This window comes from Malaya genurostris, chromosome 1 (genome assembly GCF_030247185.1).
Source record: "Malaya genurostris strain Urasoe2022 chromosome 1, Malgen_1.1, whole genome shotgun sequence".
Lineage (NCBI taxonomy): Eukaryota > Metazoa > Arthropoda > Insecta > Diptera > Culicidae > Malaya > Malaya genurostris.
In genome coordinates, this window is record NC_080570.1 from 79,324,528 (window position 1) to 79,343,910 (window position 19,383).

At 36.0% G+C, this 19,383-nt stretch overlaps 1 protein-coding gene across 1 annotated transcript; it reads right to left on the bottom strand.

The window, feature by feature from the left end:
* Positions 1 to 14,265: 14,265 nt before the first annotated feature.
* On the bottom strand, positions 14,266 to 15,504 carry LOC131440590 (SAGA-associated factor 11 homolog). The gene is made up of 2 exons (XM_058612000.1): positions 14,942 to 15,504; positions 14,266 to 14,879 (listed from the first exon to the last, which is right to left on the bottom strand). The coding sequence occupies exons 1-2, from the start codon at positions 15,300 to 15,302 to the stop codon at positions 14,698 to 14,700; spliced, it is 543 nt and encodes a 180-aa protein (XP_058467983.1). The 5' UTR covers positions 15,303 to 15,504; the 3' UTR covers positions 14,266 to 14,697.
* Positions 15,505 to 19,383: the final 3,879 nt, after the last annotated feature.

Consider the following 19,383-nt stretch of genomic DNA (forward strand, 5'->3'; position numbering starts at 1 on the left):
AGAAATCATAGAGACGTAAAATCTATCCATATTCAATGAAAAAATGAGTAATTTCCACTCGCTTACAAGTGTCAACAAAAACGAGTAATTTCTACTCAAATTTTGCGAAAAACGTATTTACCCAAAATTGCGTAATACCTATTCTACTCAATTTTGGGTAGGTATAGTTTTTGCGAAATTGGGTAACTTTTGACTCAATTTTGGGTAGCCACAAATAAGCGTGTGTGCCTTCACTTCGGCTCCAGTGTTGCGAAAATTTCAAATATCACCGCTAAAAAACAAGCCCGATTTTAGGCATCGTTTAACATAGAGTGACTATAATCAGAGTGGGGACAGCTGTTCGTTTGGAATGACAGCTCCTAGTTCCAAACGAGCAAACGACCTGTCAATTCAATGTAAAGCTAATGGAATATTTTGAATTGTGGCCAAAATTACGGATGAGATGTCGTCACTATGGTTATAGTTATAGTTACTCTAGTTTAACACTATCCGCAAATGATATGATCACTCGAAGAGAGTATGGCAAAAAAACTCATCCCGTTCGATATCACTAAAGTAGTTTTCCATAAACTCACGCGTGATAATGAAATGATAATCATTCAAAATCATTCTCACGATTATCAGCCATGCAGCGTGATATTCAATATGGTATATTGTGTCTATAATCAATTAGATTTTACACGAACATGACATAACTTCACAAAATGAAGTTTATTAGGTTTTGCACGAACATGACATAACCTCACAAAAATGAACAGAATGAACTTTTTTTGACAGTCGACGTGTACTTGTTTACAGTTTAGAAATTCATCAGAGGTTCATCGTTCGAATGTAAAATTTGCAAGTCGCCTCACACTCAACAGATTCATACATATAGCGCTCCTTGATGCTGGAAACACATACAGGGCAATCTTTTTAGTTATTTTCACTGTGAAATACGTTTTTAACAGGCAATTTTTCGTCATTTTTTAAATTTTTAACTTGCAGTCGCAAAACAAAACAAGTACACGCAACTGTCAAAGATGAATTTGATTCATCGGCAGTTCATTTATGTCGTCATCGTGCAAAACCTAATAGTTCAAAAGTTCATCAGGGGTTCATCCTTTCAATTTAAAAATTGCAAGTCGCCTAACACTAAACAAATTTATACAAATATCGCCCCTTGATGCTGGAAACGCATACAGGGCAATCTTTTTAGTTATTTTCACAGTGGAACACGTTTTTAACAGGCACTTTTTCGGTGTTTTTTTTTTCACAAAACAAAATAAACCACCGACAGCTGTCAAAGATGAACTTGATTCATCAATAGCCTATTTGTGTCGTCGTAGTGTAAAACCTAATATTCAGAATATATTTTTTTACTAAATTAGATTTTTTATCGTGACGTCACAAATGAACAAGAATTCATCCTTGACAGTTCAGCGGTACTGTTTACAAACAATTTTAAACAAAATCGAGGAACTCATCCCAAACAATCATCCTTACACTTCACAACTAGGCACTTTTATTTAATAAATCTCTGAAACGAATCATGAATCGTGAACAAATGTTTTGAAACTCTATTTAGGTGATAAAAATTTTAGCTAAGGAGACAAATGAACGAATACTCAAATGTTTCAGCTCAATGTTGAATGTGTTGTCGAAACCGGGGGCCTTCAAATTTTTGGATTTTTTCACAATAGCCATCCGCTCATTCGCAGTGACTCTACTTTCCTCAGGAACCAAGCTGTCTGATTGGTCAACCTCAGCTACGCTATCTGCAACGGTTCTTTCATGTGGACTAACAATGTTGAGTCCTAAATAGTGAGAACACATAAACTGCTGGCCTAGCGCATTTGCCTTCTCTACTGGTGTGATTAAAGGTATTCCTTCAGCTGCGTCCTGGGGTGACATCAGAGGAGGAATAGGCTTCAGTTTTTTCTTAAGCACCTTCGTTAAGGACCAGAAGGGCTTTGAATGTGGGAGAAGCTTTTGCTGGAAGTTCCTGTTGCGAAGCTCAGATATCCTTTCCTGGATTATCCTAGTTAAGTTGTTATAAGAAGTCTTCCTATCTAGGATGCCAGTTCGTTGATACTGCCTCCGGTAGATATTTCGAAGTCGGATGAGTTTCTTGGTGACACTGTCAATTTGAAGAGAGGTACTCGGCATATGTTGTACTGGAACCGTCCTATCACGAGCGACTGTGATTGAATGCTGGAAGGAAGATAGGGCCGCATCGATTTCCATCGAGGAATCAAGTGGCAAATCGATATTAATAAGTTGGTCGGCGATTTGTTGAAATTGGACCCAGTCGGTGCGATAATAGTTCCTCCGAGGTTGAATAGGCACTGTTTCTGGTGAAGATCCCAAGGTCAATATTACTGGAAAGTGGTCAGAAGAGAGCTCGTTGAAGACAACCGGAGAGCTGTCTATGGCGATGTTGCTGATGAATATATCCAAAATGGAATGAACACCCGATCTGGAAAGTCGCGTTGGTTGATCTGGAGCGAGGATGTTGTACTGTCCAGCTTCGTAATCTTCGGCAAGTACGAATCCGTTTCGATTCTGTCTTTTGTTTCCCCACAGCTGATGCCGTGCGTTCAGGTCCCCAGCAATGATGAATTTGTTCTGTCGTCGAGTGAGCATAGCCAGATCTCGCTTCAATGATGCACACGTACCATCTCAAAGATTAGTTTGTTTGGGGCAGTACGCTGCAATGATGATGATGGGTCCCATCGTCGTTGTAATCTCAATTTCGATGGCTTCTATTGGTTGCAATTTAAAGGCTGACATAAGCCTATGTTGAATGGATCGTTTAATGGCAATGGCAACTCCCCCTCCTCTGGTAGTCGAGCCTGTGAATCCTGTAATTGGAAATAAAAATAGAAATTTCAGGATTAAGATGAGTTTCAGTTAAAATAGCAATATCGGCATTCTTCTCTTGGAGAAAATCGGACAATTCAGCAGTTTTGCTCCTGAGTGAGCAAGCATTCCAATTAACTATAACCAACTCATTATATTGCATATTCGATGATGAATTTGCCTAAGGCGTTGATTTGATCTAACCGCGTTCTGCAGTTTCGTAGTTTTGTCGTCATTGTTTCAAAAATGACGATCAGTTGTTCAGCAGAGAATAAATCACCAGAGTCATCCTTTGCTTGTGGTTGATTATTGCCCCATTCAGGAGGTATTTTTGAGGAAGATTCTTTTTGGATTGCTGCGAGGAAGTGGCGGCAAATTTGGAATATCCCTCTTCGGTGGGAGCCGTGGGAAATTAATTTCATCCTTCTGTGGAACATTCTTGTGCGTTGATTGTTTACGGGACGCCTGTTGTCGAATTTTTGTGAACTCAGCACGTTTGGGACACGATTTGCTAGTAAATGGATTATCGCCATCACAGTTCACACATTTTACAGCGATGTCATCTAGTAGACAATCGTTGGTATTGTGTGATTCAGCACATTTCCCGCACCGACTTTTCATGTGGCGATTCCTCGCTCCATGGCCGTAGTTTAAACAATTCGTGCACTATGTGACATCCCGATGTACCGGTTTATACTTTTGCCATTCGATGATTATGTGGAATAACGATTTAATCTTTTTCAGTTGACTCATGGTGATGGAGCCCTTCTCCAGATGAACCAGGTACAGTTGATCTCTAAACTTTTTGTCCGTATTATGTCGTTTCATTTTAAACACCATCACAGGCTTTAGTCCAGCCTCCGACAGTGCCTGCTTTAGTTCGACTTCCATCATGTCGGGTAGTCCTCGAAGTACAACCTTCATAGGTTTGTTAAAGGCAATATCGTGTGTGAAGTATTCCGCTTTTGTCTGCTTCAGGTACAATTCCACTACTTTGTAGTGGTTCAAAGCCGGAACAATTATTTTGTAGCCTTCAGTACATAAACGGATTGTTGCCTGTAGTCCTTTGCTGATCAGCGTGTTGAAATCCGAGCGTAGAGTTGGTGGGTAGCCCTTCAGGTAGAAAAGCGGCATTTTTTCCTTCTTCTGCAGTTCCTCTTCGACATCAACTGGCAGCTCAGCATATTGGTTTTTACTCAGCAAACGGTCGTTTACCTGTACATCACTTGGCTTCAGACGCTTAGCATCCTTTGGATCCTTCTCGGATCTATGGCGCATTTTACCCATAGGTAGACAACTGCAAATAAAAAATAAAACAAAATCGAAATTAGTCGTAGTAGGTTATTCGTCCATCCACATCGAGTGTTAGATAACGAATGGTGATCGATTTTCGACCACGGTTTCCCTTTTATAACGTTCAGTAGAAAATATGTGGCTGACTACCTCAAAATCGTCGTACTTGCGCGAAAAACCCAAGCGAAAGTAAAGAGTTTTTAGTAAATTTATTTTTTTGAGTTGTTTGTGATTATCTCACACTGTTCAAAATAATATCCTAAATTCCTGATCATATTTTTAATGAAATAGTGAAAGAATCATCTTGCTGCCATTAATACAAGTCGAGATATTCACGATTAAGTTCTGCCCATTCTTCCATATGGCTAATTTTGAAAAGACACCCCATAGTAAAATAAGTCGTATTCACGACAAAAAAATAAAACCAAAAGCGCCAAAAATGAAGAACCGATTCAAAACGGTTCTACCATTCTTGTATTGCAAAAATCTGGCAGAAACAGAACCGTTAAGAATCACTAGGCGAAACTCTCGGCCGGAAACGGTTGTTACATCGTTGCCAGACTCTTGCCGGAATTCTGCCAACATTCCGGCAAAACATTCTGGCAGAAGTCTGACAGGCACATGCAAGTGGGGTAATGCTATTGTGTGTTGGACTTTCGAAATTTGAATATCATCTGCTAGTAAAAATCGCTGCATGTGTGTGAATTTAATGCCGTTTTTCATTGAAAAACACTGGTGGCGTGGATTGCTCTGGTTTTGCACTTTCGAGCAGAAATACAACATTTTGACGGTGTTTTATTGCCATTTCTGCTCGAAAGTGCAAAACCAGAGCAATCCAGATCCGAACGAAATCTGAATCATATCATATGAATATACAGAACTAGTAAAGTATCAGTCCCCTTAGAATTCAGCATAAACTGTTGAAATTCGCTAGAAATAAACAAAAAGTCTTACCTTAGTCAACATCCTTCCTCTAGTTGGAGTATAATAAAATGGTGTAAGTCGTCTAACTTTTACACTAACATATTCATAAAATGAGCGAAAACTCAATGGCCCTCATTACCGATGCCACTACACGGTGAGAACCAAATGAAGTGAATGTGACCCTTATTATGAATATCACTTCACTTGGAAATCATGTGAAGCGAATGAAGGTTCTTATTACGGAAGTCGCTTCAGAGTCAAAAGTAATTACTTGGATGAACTTGATGTCATGAACATCAAATAAAAAAAAATAGTTTTTTCCATCGCAGTGATCACTTCACTGACACTGGTAATAGGTATAATAAAGTGAAGTGACATGTAAGTGAAGTGAATGTGATAATGGAAGTGAGAACGGTAATAAGGGCCAATGACATTTATAATGTCACCCCAAATAACCATAGGCATTACATATTTACAACTTTACTATAACATCGTTGATGTAGAAGCACATTAATTCAACATGCTTTTTAGGCAGCGTGTATTAAATTTGCATTAAAAAATAATGGAACATTCACCCTTATTCTGAATAACGACGTATGTATTCCCAATAACGCTAGCAAAATCAAAGGCAGCTAGGATTCGATTGATAGCAGTGCATAGAAATTGAAAAAGTCCTGGTATTACGCAGCCAATTCTTAGTGTACAGAATCATTGCATGGCTAGTACTATGGATCCTACTGACACTAAGAATCCTTCCAGGTCGGTTCTTGAACATACGACAACTGGCTTGTAAGACCAGCGTCCTATGCATTGAACCGCCAACCCGGGACATTTCTGCCAGAATTCCGGCAAAAGTCTGGCAACAATGCAACAACCGTTTTCGCAGAGAAATTCGCCTAGCGGTTATTAACGGTTCTATTTCTGTCAAATTCTTGCCATACAAGATTGGCACAACCGTTTTGAATCGGTTCTCCATTTTTAGTGTCTTGGTTTTATTTCCTAATAAAAAGTACATATGAAAGGCAATAAGTTATTGCACTTCATATATACTATTTATGGAAAATGTTATTAATAACATTGCTTTCTCACTAAAAACATACCCATATTTTAATCTCATTTACCTCGTCTCAAGATTCGTTTTTTGTATGTACATGTGGGATTGACGAATGTCGAATAAAAAAAAAGAAAAACGAAGGAAGAGAGAATTCCTCACAAGCGGGTACCGATTTTGCATAATTTTGTATGACAGTTTGAAAATTTTGATACTTATTGCCCTATAATTTCGAAACCGAAAGTCGGATGTGGATGAAATATCACAGTGTCTTTTAAAACACTGAGAGCTTTATTTTGAATCATGATTTGTGAAAATTGGTTTAACCGATGCTGAGAAATCGAAGTAAGTTCCGGTTTTGGAGTTTTTATTTCACTATTACCGGTGCGTTTAGAAGCAGAAACCGGGAACTAGTAATTGCAAAGTAGATTTATATTTCTACCAACTAACAAGATCTGCCAACTAGATGAATTAACCAGTAAATTTGATAAAAATTTGCACCTCGTTTCGCCAACGCTTGAGAACAAATACACATGAAATTAATAATTTTAACTAATCGCACTGTAATTCCGGAACCGGAAATCGGATCTGGATCATCGTCTCGTGGATTTTTTAAACAATTTCAAGACCTTTCATTTGCATTTTAGTTTGTACACACTTAAAATCGAATGTTGAGCTCGGTACCCCACATTATCGAAATGACGGAATGAGCAATGACCCACATTATCGAAATGATGGAATGAGCAATGAATTCTTACTCGACTGCATGATTTTTTAGTGCTCGATCGGTCGAATTTTCGCCTGAGTTGGCTGCTCGATCAACCTGATTGACAGTGACATTATAAATGTCATTGAATATTCGCTCATTTTATGAATGTGTTAGTGTGAAATTTAAGCGACTTAAGCCATTTCACTACACTCCAGCTAGAGAAATGGATGATGCTGACTAAGGTAGGCCGTTTTGTTAAGTTCCAGCGAATTTCAATAGTTTATGTTGGGATTCTAAGAAGAACTGGTTATTTACTAGTTCTGTATATCCGAAAAACATGAAGATTTAAATTTGTATATTCAGTTATATAATGCTTTCGTTTAAAAATAAACTGAAAATCTGCATGAAAACGTGCAAAATCAGGAAAGAAGAAGAAGAAGACGAATTGACAATTCAGTCCGCATCTTCTCACTCAATTCCGAATGATTTCCGAATCAACCGGTTGTAGGCGAACCGGTTCATTCGGAATCGGTTGTTGCACTGGAGTTGGAATTGATTCGGAATCCATTATGATTTCCACATGAAATTCCGAATGAAAATTTCTCGCCGATTCGGAATTGATTCGGAATCCATTCGGATCTGATAATGTGGGGAATTCTTACTCGACTGCATGATTTTTTAGTGCTTGATCGGTTCAGTGCTAGAATTTTCGCCTGAGTTGGCTGCTCGATCAACCTGATTGACAGTGACATTATAAATGTCATTGAATATTCGCTCATATCATGAATGTGTTAGTGAAAAATTGAGGCGACTTAAGCCATTTCACTACACTCCAGCTAGAGGAATGGATGATGCTGACTAAGGTAGGCCGTTATATTAATTTCCAGCGAATTTCAACAGTTTATGTTGGAATTCTAAGAAGAACTGGTTGTTTACTAGTTCTGTATATCCGAAGAACAAGAAGATTTAAATTTGTATATTAAGTTATATAATGTTTTCGTTTAAAAATAAACTGAAAATCAGCACGAAAACGTGCGAAATCGGGAAAGAAGAAGAAGGAGACGAATTGACAATTCAGTCCGCAATTCTCACTCAATTGAGGTTTCTATGCCCAGTGAAAAATGAACAGCGGCCCTACTGAAAAATGGGTGGCCTACACGTTCCCTGATGAAAACAAAACAATATGTAAAAGCGATTCACACGCAGCATCAAGCGACTATCGCCTGCATGTAACGATTACGGAACAACAACATTGTTTGTAAGCAATTCAAATGAAAGGACACTACGTCAAGTTCACGGAAAATTTTAACGTCGGATACGTGAGCAATATTCGGCTAAAAAATTAATAAAAATAATCTGGACGTCGACGGAAGTTGATTGATCGTCTGAATCGTGTTTAATGCATGCGTTTCCTGATGAAAACAAACCAATCTCATTTGCATTTGTGGTTGTAAGTGAGCTGTCAGAGAGCCTAATTCCGAAAGATTTCCGGATCAACCGGTTGTAGGCGAAATTCATTCGGAATCGGTTGTTGCACTCAAGGAAGGGAATAATCGTATCTATTTTCACTCGGCTAGCACTCATAGACACGTTTCTACCTGATGCGAGTCACTCGATTTTATTCGTTCATAAGTGTGCTTCTGCCGAACACCCGATTGCCTCAAGTAACACCCGATCGGCAAAGCGCAATAGTTAATTCTCTCGCATTTATTCTCTCTTTCATTCGTTATGGAGCGCTGCCATTTGAATTCTGCTTAGTACATGTTCGGAACCAATCCGAACCAATGATGAGTTAACTCGCTCGGCAATCCGAATATTTGCAAGTATTTTGAATCGTGATTCAAGACGATCCATTCTTTTAACGCTCTGGAGTATAATGAAGGCAGGCGCAAAATAATCGTATCCGTGGGGTGATTTCACGAGCCGACGGGAAGTTTAAGTGCATTTTTGATTCATGCTGCAAATATGTGAAAAAAGTTGTTATTTTCTAAATTAAAGCGGCATTATTTGCAGTTTTCACGATGTTGTTTCTAGTGGCCCGCTCACCTAGAAAATTTATGATACCGTATTTTCAGGTGATTGTAGTATCTCGATTTGCTATATTTCAGTAGAGGCTTGACAGTTGCCGAAAGGAACTAACATTTTCAACTGAAAACCTATTTTCTATGCACATTATATTTTCCACTTTTGTAACAGCATATTACAAGAGAGCAAAAGAAATGAATGAACAATGTTTGCTTCAATCGATAAATAATTATAAGAAATCATGAATGCAAAATTGGAAAATCAGTATTACAATTCTTTCGGAGATATTCCCTTTGCGCGTTTTCTCGAAACCGTTAGGGAACACACGATAACAATAAAACTACTGGACCAAACTGGGTATTTTGCTTTTCCCTATAGAGAGGTAAAAGAATTGCTGCAAAATCCGACTTTCAAACGGATCCTCCGAGTCCCATTTTCAGAAATGGTTGAACCGATTTCCGCAAGCATCCCGTTTGAAAGCTACTAACAGATATTGAGTGGGGGGGTAATATAAATATAACACATATCGAAAAAAATAGAAATAATTCTTTATAATAACGCATGCGCTATCCAAAATAATAAACATTTCAACTGTTGTTGTTTACAAATCAGCGGAAACATTCTGTTAACAATATTATTCCTTGTATCTAAAACCCTGAATCGTGATTTTTTAATAGTCTAAAATTATTAATATAACCGCTTGGTGTATGTTAGTCCCATCAGCACCCAATAAATTAAAATTCGATGAACATAGAGTAGTTCCCAATTTTCGTCTAATATGTCAATTATGGTATTGTTTAAGTGAAACTAAATTTGTCCTCTGGGGTATCAGAGGAGGAATCACGTACGGTGATCAAGCGGTGATCACCAGAAATTTAGAAATCACAGAAGGTGATCGTGTATCACCAGTCTGGTGATTGGGAAATGGGGCAATAATTTTTTTATAATATGACTAAGGAAATAAAGTTTTCCAACCAAACTTTTTCCTATTCAAACTAATTTATTTCAGTTTTTTTTTTCGAAAACTTCTAAAACTAAACTGAATAGAATGTCGTAATCATTCAAGAATTCAATGAAAGTCTAAAAAGTATCAGTACTTGACAAGAAGTGATGATCCATAAACTCGAACGTGATAATAAAATCATAATCATTCAAAAACATTCTCACTATTATCAGTCATGCAGAGATTCTCACTGAAAATGCTGATATTCAATATGGTGAGTATTGATGTATTGAAAATCAATTTAAATCTGATCTTAATATGCCACTCTGTGATTAAAAACAATTATAATGACAATAATATAACTTCAATCACGAAGCATGTTTCATGCAGAGTAAATTGCAGGTACATTTTTTATGCAGGTTTAAAAAAATATGTCACTATTGCTTGCATTTCATACACCGAAGTAACAGGAGCGGAGAACTTGGCTAGAGCGAACACAAACAAGCGCTCAAACCAGGTAGCAAGTGTTATCGTAGCCAACAGGCTTCTCAGTAGAGGGCTGGTTCAAGTGCTGCGCACAAATATTTGCACTCTTGTTACTTCTATACACAAAATTCATGCTAAATAGCGTTTAATAAGGGTAATAAAGTTACTTAGACCATGAGATTTAATCAACCCTAGAATTAAAATAAAGTCCTTTGTCTCTATAATCAATATTCAGAATGTATTGTTTTTTCGCTGTATCCTATTGCGCATATTGCTATTGCGTACTGGACTTCCGACATCTGAATATCATCATCTGCTAGTGCAAATCGCTGCATGGCTGATAATAGTGAGAATGATTATTCATAATCATGTGTGTATTTAAATAATATTACTGTAGTGATATTGAAAGGAAAGAAATTTTCCCCATACTTAGCGGAGGTGGACTAGGTGATAATTGTGCAGCACTGATCAGCACCCAATATCAATCTCAGAAAATCAAAAAAATTTCGTTAACATTATAATGCAAACACTGGTGGTATGAAGATTTTTCGAATTAAGGTTTTCCCAGTGTCACTTGTTTGATCTTCCTGAAATGAGTCAGAATATGCATTGATTGATATGATTAACAGAAATGCATAAACTGTTGCTTGAGAAGATTGAGCAAGCAACAAAGGGAACAACTGCTTTGGAATATTATGCCTATTGAGAGGTTTTACATGAAGATACAGTAATGATTATGTCCAGATTTCCAAAACAAACTTATATGAAATGCACCATCACACCACTAGGTGGACCGAATCAGCATGCCTTGCAATAACGCGGATTATCTGAAACCTAATGCATAAGCGTACTGGCCGTTTCAATAGATTGCTGGAATCATTCAAACTGCTCAATTACAATGATGAAGCTCTACTTTACTTGAAAATCATTCCGAAGTGAAGTCGATGATCGGCGGACAAATTTGTTAGAGTTGGAACTAATTGATTTCCTCATTCGTCAACTAACAATCTCAACTTATTTGTCTTAAAAGACCTAATTAACTCTGACTAGAATACCACATCAAACTTGTAACATGTTAACATAACTGGCAATGTAACGATCATCATAATGCACATTGCCCTTCAAGCAAAAACTTATATTCAGCCGACCGAACTCATCATGCAATCTTGCCATAGCCAGTTTTTTTTCCACCCTTCCCTACAACAGATCGTTTCGATCTAACTCCTGCTGAATATATCCAGCCACACTTGTCAATCGTTCGGATTTTCGATTGCACACGAACAGTTGGTTCATTTTTCCGAACGAACATAATCGCTTCCGATGATGTTCGCTGGCACTCTTTAACTCATGCATTGGCAATTGGGTTCGTGTTTCAAAATTTTTGCGATTTTCAATTCTCTTATTCTCCGCCATCGCACGCAGTATGATACCGAACGAGTTTGAGTGACTCTGTTATGTATTATTGAGTACGCAATGGAACGATGATGCATAGTGAAAGATGATCGTGTGTATTCAGGGTGATGATTGATTTTTTCCATCCTTGGTTGCACTGGAGTTGGAATTGATTCGGAATTCCACATGATTTCCACATGGAATTCCGAATGAAAATTTCTCGCCGAATCGGAATTGATTCGGAATCCATTCGGATCTGATAATGTGGGGTATATTGAAATTCCGAATTATAGATCGGCAACACGAAATTTTACTGATTGTTCAGTAATTCACACGCTCATTGCCGAAAATCGTTATTATAAAGTTCTGATATCTCGGTAAAGCGCACCTTCCGTTCAAATCTAAGTTTGTGAAAATCGGTCACGCCATGTCTGAGAACCGTGAGTGACATTGGCCCTTACTACCGTTCTCACTTCCACTTTCACATTCACTTCACTTCATGTCACTTCACTTGATTTTCCCTATATTTCACTATTTCCCACTATGCGTGAAATAGTGAAAAAAAAATAATGATAATAAAATGCCGAAACTGATCAGCAACACGTAAATTTGCTGATTGCTCAGTAATCAATACGCATGTTTCTTAACTTCGTTAAATACATTCACTGATATTTCGATAAAAAGCTTCACTTTGCCGAAATGTGGCATAATTGCTTGCTGAATTTATCAGTAAACGACAGATATGCCTCAAGTCCTCACAAGCCCCTATCTCATGCCTCCCCGAGCGTCTATGATGACATTTGGTCAATAGAACGGCGTCGACTGGGTGCTATCGCCTTCTGCAAAAGTAGCAGAATGAGAGGGTGCGAAATGGCTTGTAGGTTGAAGCCCATCCTAAAGTGCAATGTTTATCATAGTATATTACAACATATAATTCTGTTGTTTATTACATCATGTATTATTATTATTTCATATATTATCGTCTTACACTATTTTATGTTATTATATACTATGTTGTATTGTATTATTCTGCATTGCATTATATCATATTATATTGTACTATATTATATTATATTATATTATAGGGTTTGTTATGAGTAGTACTACGTACCTCTGCGCAAAATATAAATTTGTTTTCCTTATAAGTTATTATTTTTAAAGTAATCTTTTTACTAAATATCAAGGTCGTCACAAGGTGAGCTTGGTCCTCACTGGTTCCTGTCTCATGCCTACACGTGTGTCTGTGGTGACAATTGGTCGATGGAATGCGTTGATGGCAGAATGAGCGGATGAGAAATGACATATAAAATCAAGTAATAGAATATCATAGCATATCGCAACATATCATTTTATTCATTCTATTATTTAGTATATATTTCATTGCACAATATTATATTGTTTTTTATTATTATTTTCATTATTATATTTATTGTTATTATTATTAATTTGTCATCAATAATAATAACATATATTATTTTTATAGATGTGGATATTATTATTGTTATTAGAAGAGAAGTATTCTACTTCCTGCAGTATTGCGAAGTTAGAAGAGCATAACTGACACTCTACATTAACTGTTATTTTATATATTGTTTTATAAGATACTATATTATATTGTATGACACTGTATTATATTAAATTAAAATATATTATATTATGTTATATTATATTATTTTGTAATTTATTATATCATTTTATGTTATATTAATTTCATTACACTATGTTTCATTGTATTTATCAATATAAAACATTTTGCACGGGGCGTAAAGGGGAGGGAGCACCAGGGCATCGGACGGATTGATGACTGGACGAGGGATTGTGGATAGCCAGCCCAAGTCACTTGAAGGAAACTTGTTTCCTTCTGAAGGTTTGAAATGAGTCTGACGCGCCCTTCTCAAACAAACCATCAGGCGGGTTCAAGCATGTATAGCGATATGCTTCATCCATGCACTGGATATTATGGTTGGAAGAGCATCTTTTATTCCCGCGGAATACGAGTAAGTGACTCTACTTACGTATCCGCCCAACCCTTTTTGTTCGCTTTTCGGTAACAGCTATAGTAAGAAGGTGAATGGATGAGTCATATCGGGGCTACTGTAAGTCTACCCGCATCCACTGGCAAGTCCTTGAACTGATGGTGGCTTCACTTTACATCACATCACATCACGTTACATTTTCGCTTCGCATTGCGCGATTACTTTCTGATGAAATTCTCTAGTGAAAAAATGGATAATCTTCGAAGAAGCGTGGAACCACTTGCAAATAAAAATATTGAATGAATATAATGACATGTTTCGCTTTATAAAAAGCGACTTTATCAGAGCACTCGCGATTATAAGGGAAAACCCAACACAACACGGGGTTCAACCCAATGCATGGAATAATTCAATAGATCAAAGTACGTTTATTTTTTGAACAATACCGCATATGCATCATTAAATATTGAAAATTTTTGTTAGCCAAAATTCAATATATAATGATATATTGATATATGCAATATTTCGTATTCGAGCGGAATGTTCCGTAATGTTTTTCCAAGTTACCTCCCCCTCCCTCTTGACTACATAGGCTAGTTCGAAGCAAATAAAAATGCGAAAAAAATCTAATAATTGTTTTTACAGTTGGATTATGCGTCATTTTGTAGATTCCCTAGATAATTGTATTATATAATATAGTAAAAGTTTGCATTCCTATCAGTCTGCAACCTTTGAGCTTTTAAAGAAGTTTTTCAGGATGCTTGTAGTGTAGTGTTTTTTTTTCTAAATCCGATTAAAATATACGATATACGAACAATACGTTCATAACGTTACATTGAACGATTCGATATTGTTTAGTTTATTTCATGAGTTTAAAGACGAGAAAAAAAACTTTGATGGAAAAGATGCAGAAGAATTTATATCAGTTATTTTCTATCTTTTCGATTGCCTTTTTTACCAATTCCAGCTTTTTACCCGTCTGACACTCAAACGCATTTCTCGATCTCAGTCGACACTTCCAAGGGTTTATCACCTTTCGTACAACCGTCAATTATTTTCATGACGTTTTACCATTCTTCTTACTTCCGTTAGTCCTAATTGGTGCTATTTTTTTCTTACGTTTCTCTCCTGACCAGTCAGCATCATCTTCGTCATCCTCGTCAGCTCCAAAATAGTTACTACCATCTCTTGTATTAGCAAGCCGTCGACTTGCAATGCGAGATGAATTTCGACCCATCCCTGTTGGTCAAATAAAGCGTGAAAAACTACAGCACATTACATTAAAATGAAATTCAACTTACCCATACATTTCTCTAGATGTGGTGCAAAACGAGAGGCAGCCACAATTCGGTTACAATTAGGACAGTTACAATCAATCGCTTTCTTACTATTAGAAGATCCAAAAACGTCCATATCTGGTAAATCCACTATGGTGTAAGGTTTACAATCTTCCGGCTGACCTTCGATCGCGACACTCGAACCTGTTTTGTAAGCGTGGTGCATTTCAAAAACTACGCCTAATATGGTTTCATCGATCAAAGACTCTAGTAGATAGATAGCTGCCTTATCTCTAATATCTGGATCATTCATGAAATGTCTAAATTCACTTAGTAATTCAGTTTCATCAGCATATTCAATGTGTAAATGTTCGCTTTCACTCATGATACCGTGTTAAAATTTTTAGCTATTAATTATTTGTATTGTTGGGTATAGCAGAAATATATTCCAAAAGTCACAATCTCGACCGATTGAGTCGACTAACTTTACATTATAAAAATAAGTCGCTTAGCTTGTTTACAATTTCATGACCGAAAAAATGACAAAAGAAATTTACACCATACTTTCAAGTCATCACATATTTGAGTTAATCACGCAGTGAAAATACTGAAAAACATACTAAATTTAACTCTGTGACTCAGCGTTGCCAGGTCATTTATGCCTTTCACATATACACGCAGAGAAAAATATTGTAAAAGTTACTAGATTTTGGTTTCTCGCTAAGATTTATTTAGTGACAAATAGAAATTTGGTTTAATATAACGAATATTGATGCTTGAAACTACAAAACTAAATATTTGATTTGTCTCAGTGAATTAGTTATTTCAATAAATATTTTGTCAAAGTCTACAAATATTTGATTTGTGCATTCATATCAGTTTCTTAACAAACAATTCCATAGTATATTTAATTTTCAAAATCAGTTTACAATGAACTAACTTTAGATGAAAGAAATCTTTATAGTGCTTTGAATTCAGCAATTGAAAGCAATGATAAGATATAAACTTAAAATGATTATTATTTCTACTACTATTTCTACGTTTTTTTGTTTCTTAAAAATCGTTTTTTGTTATTAAGAGTAATATTATTTCTTTCAAAATAATTTGAAGGGTTATTTTGGATACATTTTTTGTCGATTTATTTTATTTTATCAATTCTAATTACATTAATGAAATTACAATTATTACGAAACCGCAATCATGGCGCGATGCCCTTGCACATCGGTTAAAATAGAGATTTATATTAAATTAGATTTTTTGTGAAGAAAACGTGTTATGTAATATTATGAGGTTTCTAATATTATTGATTATCAATTCTTACGCTTGGATTGTTGAAATGCCCCACGAAAAAGAAATGAGCAGATGAAATTTCATTTTTTTAAACACGTACAAACTATTTTGTTAATTCACAGTTGAAAAAGTTTCTCTGGTTTAAAAGAAATATAACTGACACGGTTCATTTCAACAATAAACTTTGTTGTATCATTATACAAATTAGTACGGCTCGAAATACTCGAATAATGAAAAATCGTTTAATAAAGTCGTATCACCTATTTCTTCATTTTCGATTTCGTATCCGTTGTCATCATTGCTGTCGGTCTCAGACTCGCAATTTCCTTCTAATATACAACCTTCGTTTTCGTCAGCAGCTTAATACGAAGGAAGCATTCTTTGTCATGATGTCATGCAAAAGTTGCGATCCAATAATCAAATGTGCATTGAGCGAGCAAGTTTCCGAATTGCCGTAATAATGATCTGGTGGTAATCGCCTTGAAAACACACCAAGCAATGATTTATTTTCAGTACGATTCAGATTACTTTTCGTTGAAGGTTCTCTCCTTGTTATGTACACGAACGATTGATTCATTATTGACTTTGTTGCGATCGCCAACCAAAAGATTAATTGGAGCATAGTCGATTTGAAGCGTTATCTTGTCATTTCACAATGTTGGTAAAATTAAATTTATGGCCTCATTTTTTGATGTTTCGGATCGGTTGAGAGACAGATCTAACGGAATTTCATCGATCTGGCTAACTGACAAATCGATCGGTGTAGAACTATACACATTAGCAAATGAATATTCCTGGATCAATGAACGATCCAGTACATTAAATGAAGAACTATTAACTTCCTCGAACCACACAGCAGTCGGCGCTGAACAAATGCGTTCATTTTCATGTTCAATAATATCAACAGCTTCTGAAAACCGGTAAGCAAAAATTATTGTGGTACACCGAGTTTGGATTCATATATATCTCACGTAATAGCAAGTTCATAACCAAACAAGTGTGCTGTAGTCTAGGCGCGATTGCTTATTCTCTCGATTTGAATCAGACAATTGCACTTGCAAAAAATGGCGTATCAACGTTTACCTTTTGTTGAAAGACGAATGTCGAAAGCCGGGTAAAATAGGGCGTAATGTACACTGGATAATTTTTATGTCGTAAAATGCGCTATATTTACTACAATTTTTAAACATGCCTTATGTTTTATAAAATAGTTGTGTAATGTTATTGCGGTAAGCTAATACGAATGGAATTTGTCCAAATATTTCCTATATTGTACATATAAAAGCAGAAAAATCAAATTAATTAGACAGGCCTTAAAACAACACATATTTATTAAACTCAAGTATGCGATAGGCCCTTTAAAAAATTTTCAATTTATCGACATAGGTAATGTTTCTGTTGAATGTTATGATGTTATAAGGTAGGTTAAGGCTTCAATTTCGATATTAAGATTTAATCCAATTTGTTTACATTTTGCTCTTAGGCCCTTTTGAAAAATTACCCGAGAATTGAGGTTTCTATGCAGAGATGCCAGATATTATCATAGAAAATCTGTATTACCCAAAATGAAAAATCTGTATTTATCTGTATTCGCTATAGAATCGAAATATTTATAATAAATATTTGTTGAGGCAATGTTATTCCAAAAATTTATGGTTTTATAATGAGAAATTGAATGAGTGCTCAATATTCATATCATTCTACAACGACGACATTAAATGCTTTCAAATTTTCTTCACCAATCGGAATCAACAAAACATAATTTCAATTTCATATACTTTCAAAATGTTGGCTTGGTAAGTTGATGTAGGATCTCAGCGCTCAACTTAAACAATCAACACCATTTAAAGATTTTTAGATCAATTTGTAATTCGTCGATTGATTACAAAACTCTCATCTCGTCACTACTACCAAAGAGAGCTCAGACAAACAAAATTATTTTATTCTTTCCTTTTTTTGAAAAATCTGTATGAATCTGTATTGAGTTTAAAAAACCTATTTTAATCCACCTAGTGGTGTAATGATGCCTTTCTCATATTATTTATTACATCATAAATATAACCGTGAGATTCGCAAAAACAACTGTTTATTGAATAGAAATAGGAAAATTTGTTCAAACCTAATCTCACAAACTATACAAATCCAGCTCAACCTGTAGTTCCGGAACCGAAAGTAGTATCCACAACAAATTAAGGAATTACGTATGAAACTGTAAGACTTTTTTTTGAACCTATAAGCACAGACTAACAGACAGGACACTCAAATTAGATTCTTCAATCATTTTAACGGTCATTTCAAATATTCCTTTATTTGGGACAGTGCTCACATGTGTCATGATGGCGCCACGTTACCCTATCAAAAACATCCTGTCTGTAATCTAGACTGTGTTTATTTTTTTCATTTACCGACAGAGTTGCCAATTAAACAAAATTACCTGTAATGTATTGTTTTGTATACGTCCATGCGAATTTCATGCAGGATACAGATTTAATACATATTGCCAAAACTATATACATAATTGTGCCTACTTCTCATCCTCCAACGCAATACAAAATCGAACCCGTTTTGTTACAATATTTACTTGCTTCTGGTCTGCCGCCACTTAATTTCGGGTGAAAACTACCAACACAATAAAAAATTGTCTAGATGAACAACGCTGAGTCAAATAAATGGTTACCTTCCAAAATCGCGAAAAGTTGAATATATTATCAACGTAATCCAATAATTTATTGCGACTATTCATTTTCAAATATTTGGATGAAATCAGGCATCCCTGCAAGCAGCTGATCGGTGTTGACAAACGAGGGGAAACCAACTAGTAAAAAAACTTGTACATAACACAAGGGGTGGACAGATAGTAAATAGTTCGCGCAGTACAATATAGGTGGAACTAGTGCATCACGAAAAATGATTTTTATAAGAATTTACTCATACTGTCATGTCTGTTAGTCTGTGCTATAAGTTTGTGAAAATCGATTTGGCCATCTCCAAGAAAAGTGAGTGAGATCCTTTTAGCAGTTTTTGATCACTATTTCCAAATCTTCCGAAACCGGATTCAGATGAACGGAATAGCCGAAGTTGGTTCGTTTGCTACCAACAAATATGACTTACAAATTGGAACAGTTTTGAACGTAGTTAAACCTATACTTACTACTCATGCTCTATTTCGATTAAAC

What these genes read in the sequence shown, in the direction of transcription:
- LOC131440590 (XM_058612000.1), bottom strand. Translation starts at nt 15,302, where the DNA reads ATGAGTGAAAGCGAACATTTACACATTGAATATGCTGATGAAACTGAA. An exon ending in ACATCTAGAGAAATGTATGG is followed by an intron (nt 14,880 to 14,941) that starts GTAAGTTGAATT and finishes TTTGACCAACAG; the next exon opens with GGATGGGTCGAAATTCATCT.